The sequence below is a fragment of the Trachurus trachurus genome, assembly GCF_905171665.1.
Source record: "Trachurus trachurus genome assembly, chromosome: 22".
Lineage (NCBI taxonomy): Eukaryota > Metazoa > Chordata > Actinopteri > Carangiformes > Carangidae > Trachurus > Trachurus trachurus.
In genome coordinates this window covers 2,198,999-2,207,115 of record NC_139907.1, presented here as the reverse complement: position 1 = coordinate 2,207,115, position 8,117 = coordinate 2,198,999, and the positions used below count along the sequence as shown (strand labels likewise).

The 8,117-nt window shown below is 40.3% G+C and overlaps 1 protein-coding gene across 1 annotated transcript; it reads left to right on the top strand.

Moving 5' to 3' along the window:
* Positions 1 to 6,418: 6,418 nt before the first annotated feature.
* Positions 6,419 to 7,816, top strand: LOC311006138 (nuclear factor 7, brain-like; the record flags this gene model as incomplete). The annotated part of the gene is made up of 1 exon (XM_083998841.1): positions 6,419 to 7,816. Exon 1 carries the CDS (start codon positions 6,422 to 6,424, stop codon positions 7,814 to 7,816), a length of 1,395 nt encoding a protein of 464 aa, XP_083854967.1. The 5' UTR covers positions 6,419 to 6,421.
* Positions 7,817 to 8,117: the final 301 nt, after the last annotated feature.

Sequence of the window (8,117 nt, the reverse complement as noted above, 5' to 3'; positions counted from 1 at the left end):
AGTTGATGAGTTTCAAACAAGATTCATTCATGTCTTTTTGCATGAATGAAAAGTTTCAAATGTGTAGAAACTCTTCATCCGAGATTATGCAAAATCTATGAACTATTGTCTGATTGATGTGATGACACCAAGACCAACAGTGATTAGGATGGAGGAGTTCTTCCCTCCTGATTGGACGGTCCAGTCCACAGCAGGTCTGATGTGTAGACTACTGTACTGTCAGTGACTCTGTGAACCTGCTCACACTCCCACATAGAAACACTTCATGTTCTCATTGCACTCCTGCAATTCTATATGAGGTCACTTCATGATGCAGCTGCAACATTTGATCACCAGAGGGTGGTGTTGTCCACACAATGATGGAGACTCAGCTGCAGTTTGTTGGACTGGATTTCTAATGTATCCTGTTGCTTGAATGTTTATCTTGTGTATAAATTCCTCATGGTTTTTATATTCATCTGTTTTGATCTTGATATTCACTGACTTATTCATATTTAATGCTCGGGTTGTTAACTTTGTTAGTTATATTTTTCTTGTGTTCAGACAATTGAAATCAAGAGTGATGTTACCTGCTTGACAGTTTCGACTGTGACTCCAGTCTTCCTCAGAAGCGTCATCCGACGTGTTACTGACGTGTCATTTATCAGCTGGTCGGTACGGCGGACCTGTCAGAGCCCGCCGTACCGACCGCGCCCCCTCCGCCCTGGGTGGTCTCTGGAGCACGGAATCCCAGGTGTGCGAGAGAGTGTACGCCCCCTCGTCCCAGTTGATGGTGTCCCTCGCCCGCTTCCTGATCTCTATGGCCTCTTTTATCCAGGTCCGCCGTACCGACCAGCTGATAAATGACACGTCAGTAACACGTCGGATGACGCTTCTGAGGAAGACTGGAGTCACAGTCGAAACTGTCAAGCAGGTAACATCACTCTTGATTTCAATTGTCTGAACACAAGAAAAATATAACTAATATATTTGAGAAGACAAAATGAACATAATTAATCTGTTAACTTTGTTGATAATTACAGGATGATTTCTTATGATCAGTAAATAGATAATAAAAATGTTCTAATGTTGCTGTTCTTGAACACTTCATTCTCATCTTCATCATCACAGCTCCATACATGATGTCCTTCGTCTGTTGGGTCAGTCAATCAGTTTTCACAGTGTAGACACTTAGAATCACAGTAAAACACAAACACTTCAGTTCAAACACGGTGGATCACAGTGAATGTGTTATGTTCAATACAAAACAACACCAGTGAAACAAGGACACAGAAACAAGTTCATGTCTTAAACCTGAAAGTTTTGATGCATGTGGATATCAGCTCCTTCTGCTCTGTTAGCGCCAAAGAACGAGCCGTGATCACGGTGAAATGGAAACTGATTAAAGATCAGTAACTAAGAGAGAAACTGTCCCTGTAACATCCTCCTCCACAAAGACCCAGGAAGCAGCAGAAATTCAACACAACTCACTCAAAACGATGCACAAACCACTGAAGCTCCTCCGTCCGATCCTCCGGTTTCTCACAGCTTGTCAATCACTGGAGAACAGACCTGTCAATCAATCACACACACTTCTAGTTATTCCAATTGTAGCCGATTAGGGATGTAACGATATAGAAAACTTGACATCTCGATTACAGTGACCAAATTATCACAGTTATCAACATAAACACGATATTTGTAAGTGCAATACAGCTTATTTATCAAGAAACATTACTTCAGTGCAAGTTTAAATTAACACTTAAACTACCTTTAAAACCAATTTAAAACATCACAATAAAACATTAAAAATACAGTTTCTCGAGCTAAAGATAGACAGACATCATAACAAGCCATCAATGAACAATCTCCAAAAAACACTAAAACTACAGGCATTCATCAGCCTTTCCGATTTTAAAACCAGACTTAACTGTTTTTTAATGGCAAATCATGGAGTGTGTAAATGTTTTACTGTTTAGTATTTTAGCATCACTGGATTACCGTTCTTTTAGTGTGTATTGTTGTGCATTGTTCTGTTCTGCCCTGGCTGATTTAACATAATCTCTCTTCCTTCAGGATCCCCTGGTACAGCCTCCCCTTGTACCACACAGCCCTCCCGTCCTCCTTCTCTTCCCCCCATATCCCTGCCGGACTGTAGAACTCTGGACGTCATTCATCTTTTCTTTCTCTTTCTCTTTCTCTCTCTCTCTCTCTCTTTTCTCTCTCTCTCTCTCTCATATTCGTCCTCACTTCTTTGTGTGTATATTATCTTGTTGCTGCTTTCTTGGCCAGGCCATGCTCGTAAAAGAGATTTTTGTATCTCAAGCAATTTGCCTGGTAAAATAAAGGTTAAATAAAAAATTAAAAAAAATAAAAATAAATAAATGTGGACTCTCGTTCTTAGCTCGTCATTATCAATAATCATAATCACCGTACGGTCTTTAAAGTTTTCATCTCGGTTAGCGATCACATTAAATGAACATGATTACATTACCTCGTGTTGCCTGTATTGTGTCGGCTCCGCTCAGTGGACCTGAGTAGACCGGGTGCTGACGATGTTAAGGGGCGTTCACACCAAACGCGATAGGACTTGTACAGCAAGTACAGTGCAGCAACGGTGGTGATATCAGCCATGATCGACGTGGAAAGAGAGCGGGTTGAGAAATACTGGTTCAAAAATGAGCAGGCAGAGTGCTTCTGATTTAGAAAATATAAATCAATTATTTACTTAGTCTTAAATGTCAAGAAACAGAAACTAATTCACTTTTCTGAGAAAATAACTTAAAGTCTTTGTTCTCTTTGTTTGTCATCACAATTAGCCTAAGGCATGAAAGAAAAAGGTTCACCATCAGTTAATGAAATTAAACCCATATCTTTTTAAGTTGCAAGAAAATACTCTTCAAGTTTAAACAAAAATGAACTGTTAAGCTACTCAAAAGCACCTTTAAACAACCAACATATTTAGCTTTGTGCAATACAGTCAAACTCAACTCAGTGGGCCCACACAACGCACGCACAAAAATCTAAATAAAATCCGCTGCAGGCCTAACGTTACGATGCTTGAAAGCGAGGAAATCCAGTTTTAATCCACATGATCCACATAACTAAGGATGTCACGATTAGGCCTAACCCAGGTATTAAACACTACAGTTAATCATAAAGATTCCTAGATCTACCGAGACTTTTCCAAAACATTGGAACAAAAAGAGGCAGGTTTGCACGGAGGAAAAGAAAATTACACAACATCTGCTTGTTACCGCATGTGTAACTTTGTTTTGGTTTGTTAAATTACATTTAATGTAACATTGAATCAATTACTTGAGAACAGACCTGTCAATCAATCACACACACCTCTAGTTATTCCAATTGTAGCCGATTAGGGATGTAACGATATAGAAAACTTGACATCTCGATTACAGTGATCAAATTATCACAGTTATCAGTATCGGTAGGATTTTAAAGCTTGTCATTTGCAATAAAAAAAATCGATTAAAATAAACTTGAACATTTGATGTGATGACAATTAATAACTTGAATATTTCAACCTACTTTTCTGTAGTAGCCTAATGAAATCAAATCATACTTTGACTATTTGATTTTATGCATACATAGCTGTGAAATAAATGCATAATAATCGTGATAATTGTATTACCGTGGTAATTGCTCTGACAATAATCGACAGAACAGTAAAAAGGAAAAGTGTTACCTCGAGTTCAGCTCAACTCCGAAGAAGACAGTTTACCCAGTCTGATGAAAGGCGATGCTGAAGGTAGATCAACATGGAAGCAGACAGACAGGTGAGACAGTGATGGAGTCTCTTGTCACTCACCCTGACAGCGTTTCAGATGAATCCTCACGGTCCCGCATGGGAAACAATGAGGCTCAGCCCACAGAGTTAGCTGGTAGCTGGTTTAGCTAGGCAGCGGCTAACAGTCCATTCACTTTACTAGCCAGTGCTAATAATAATAATAACACTCAAAACGTGCACAACTACAACAGAAACTTCGAGTAGAAATGTCTCGATCAGGCGCAGCTCAGATATCCAGGTAAATGTGCAGCAGACTGTCTTCTCCATAAGTCTAACATTACCCTAGTGAAACTACACACTTGTCGCCATGTGACTCTGTTGACGTCTCTTTTCCGATCGTCTCTCTGTCAAGTTCCCCAAAAACCACACACACATGTAGCCTACACTATCTCTCTCTTCCTATCTGACACCGTCAATCACACACCTTCCACCACCAATGAAGGACCAGTATTCACCTCTTTCTCGATCGGTACTTCCTCTTTCACCATGTGTTTTTCAAAATAAAATGAAATTGAAATATTTAGCTAATAATGCATCTCCGACCTACACTGTTAACCCTTTCATTAGACTATTTAAACCTGCATGAAATATTATTTTAACACTTTTAACACATTGGGTAGCTGAGTTACACAATAATCTTCAGGCCTGCTTTGTAATCAATTGAAGGATTATTTTTTTTAGAAGGACTTCAGAACAGTGACCAATAAAAGCGAATTCAGCCCGACACCACAGTGAGTGAGTTGTGTGTTTTTCAGTAGACAAGATGTTTTTTTGGTTTTTTTTCAATGAGTGTGTATTGGAGCCCAGTGGTGTTGCACCTAATGTCACTTTGGCTTAATTCACTTTTCACCATCCCCAACCTACGCCCATTAGAAATAACATAAAATAAAATAAAACAAAAATACAGTTCTGACTGTCGGTTGTAGAAGCTGTGTGTTCGCCACCAGTTATATTTTTAGTGGAACTACACATTTAATCAGATTTTAAATCACACAGCTGCCTGTTGAGTTTCAGCAGACTGATGTGAGGGTGACATCTTGTGGTGAAGATGAGCAGCTGCGTTATGAAACACATGCTGCTGGTAGATCGGTGCAGTAACAGGGACATTGTCAGGACAGCACACCGAGGACACTCTGGTTTCCAAGTGCAGGGAGTTGTGTGCGTCTTAACAAGCAGCATAATTTGACGATATTTGGTTGTTTGAATTCTTCTAGTAATTGTCTCCTTTGTTATTTGTTCTTACCTTAGACCACATTCAACTCTCATCTGCCTAAGCCTGAATGGATGAACTGTACTGCTGTTACCATGACCCACTGTTATAAAGCAGCTTTGATTTATCTTGTGTCTACTTACTACAACTACTTGTCTACTTACTCAGTGACCTGTCTCTGCAGGACAAGTGGGATGGTAGGTTCAAAGGTGAGTCTCAACTCAACCACACAGCTTAAGTGCAAGGCCCGAACTCTAAGGGCTTCTCACAAAGGCCAGGAGACAAAAAGCTCGTTTACTCAAGTCCTGCGAGTTTGAAGTCCTGATAGGAACTATTTCTTCTGACTTTTCTGATTCATGTGTTCACAAAGCGAAACTAAACTGAGCTAATGTAACATCATCCTGCTTAAGTTTCAGTTTGACACAGCTCAGCCCCCTCACATGACTCACAGACTTAAACCAGGAAAGAGGTTGTTCTTCCTCAGTCCCAGAGACGCAGACTGAAGAGGAGACGATCAGATTCAGCTTCAGACCAAACTAACAACTTCCTGTGAGTGAGTCCAGCTACAACACTGCTGCTTCAACCTGTTGACACTCCACACACTGAAGGTGAGTTTGACTAAAACCTGGACTCAGAGTCACAGTAAACTTCAGTCAAGTTAGTAGAGGAGGGAGGGGAGCCATGATTGACTCTACTTCCTGTCTGCTGTGTTTTCAGCTTCACCTAAGATATTTTCAATTAAAATGTCGTTTATCAACGTGGTTCTTTTTGTTGTGTCATTGGTGTTACTTTGATTTGCACTATAATGAAATATTTTTATGGATAAAAACAGTTTAATGAGTATAATTTATAGATTTTAAGATGCTGACTCATGCTGGCTTTGAGGTAGTAAAAGAATACTATATCAAAATGTAAAAAAGCAAAAAACCAAAAGAAAAAGATTATGATAAGATCTGATTATGAAAAGATTTTTATTCTGTGGGTAATGGGGGTGGGACTAGATAAGCTTTTGCTTCTTCCGCTTTCCCTTTCGGCCATGTATTGTATTATTTGAACTAAGATGAAGTGTGATGATGATGATTTAAATTGACATGCCCGAAATAAACAAATTGATTGATTGATGATTGAGGTAGCTTGGACACCATTTTGTGTAATTAACCTGTTATAGATATTTGTCATTGGTGTTACTGTCATTGGTGTTACTGTGTGGTAACACCAATGACAGAAAAATAAATACGTATGATAGATTTTTTTTTTTAAAGGAAAAAAAATAAAAAATATTCTAGTTGTCCATTATAGTTGGTAACATGGTCAACATGCTAATAAATAGTTCCCATTAAATTAAATTTGTGAAATCTGAATTAAAAATTTTAACTTTTTTGACTCTGAAAATCACCATATTTTGATAATGACCCACAGACTCAATGGCTTCCAGACCAGAGGAGGATCTCTGCTGTCCGGTCTGTACGGAGGTCTTCAGAGATCCTGTTATTCTGTCCTGCAGCCACAGCTTCTGTAAAGACTGTCTGAAGAGATGGTGGGAGGAGAAACAAGATAGACTGTGTCCAGTTTGTAAGACAAGATCTTCAATTGATGATCCACCCTGTAACCTGGCGTTGAAGAACCTGTGTGAGAGCTTCTTACAGCAGAGAAAGAGATCTTCAGAGGCTCTCTGCAGTCTGCTCTCTGAGAAACTTAAAGTCTTCTGTCTGGACCATCAGCAGCCAGTGTGTCTCGTCTGCAGAGATTCAGAAAAACACACCAACCACAGCTTCAGACCCATCGATGAAGCTGCTTCACAACTCAAGAAGGAACTTGAGGAAACTCTGGAGTCCTTAAAGAAGAAGTTAAAGGGTTTTGAAGAAGTTCAATTGGAGTTTGGTCAAACAGCAGAACACATTAAGGTCCAGGCCCGACACACAGAGAGGCAGATTAAGGAGCAGTTTAAGAAGCTTCACCAGTTTCTAGAAGAGGAAGAGGAGGCCAGGATGGCTGCACTGAGGGAGGAAGAGGAGCAGAAGAGTCAGAGGATGAAGGAGAAGATGGAGGCTCTGAGCAGAGAGATAGCAGCTCTTTCACACACAGTCAGAGCCACAGAGGACGAGCTGAGAGCTGAAGATGTCTCATTCCTGCTCAACTACAAGGCTGCAGTGGAAAGAGTCCAGCAGCGCCCCCTGCTGGAGGATCCACAGCTGGACTCAGGAGCTCTGATAGACCAGGCCAAACACCTGGGCAACCTGACCTTCAACATCTGGAACAAGATGAAGGACATGGTCTCCTACAGTCCTGTGGTTCTGGACCCAAACACTGCTGATCCAAGACTCATCCTGTCTGAAGATCTGACCAGTGTGAGAGAAGGAAACAAACAGCAACTTCCTAACAATCCAGAGAGGTTTGATGATTTCTACCCTGTCCTGGGCTCTGAGGGTTTTAACTCAGGGACTCACAGCTGGGATGTCGAGGTGAGAGACAATACATGGTGGGGACTGGGTGTGGTGACAGAGTCTGTGCAGAGGAAGGGAGGCAACATATGGTCTGGGTTATGGGGAATGGAGTTCGATGAAAGTGGAGATATTGCGCGTTCACCATCAGGTCCAAACATCAATCTCCCAGAGCAGAAGAAGTTCCAGAGGATCAGAGTGAATCTGGACTTGAACAGAGGAAAACTGTCGTTCTCTGATCCTGATACTAACACAGACATACACACCTTCACACACACTTTCACTGAGAAGATGTTTCCATACGTTGCCATTGGTAAAAAAGTCCCAGTGAAGCTGTTACCAGTGAAGGTGTCAGTGACAGTGGAGCAGAGCAGTTAGAGATAAAGAAGATGGTCATATTTATAATGTTGTTTATTTCTCAAAGGGAAAAGTCAGTGAATTGAACCTGTTAAACTGCACCTGTTATTACATTTTTCCTTTTTTTTTTTTTTTTACTACTTTTCATGCGTAAAATAATTTCACATTACATTTGTTATGACTTTTGTGTGGGGTGATGAGCACCAGTTAACTGATGCCGATATTTTCAGTTCTGCTCTAAATGATAAAATGTTAAACATATAAGAAGTGATTCTTGTTTAATTACATACTATGAAAAGTTTGTCTCTGTTCATACAAACTA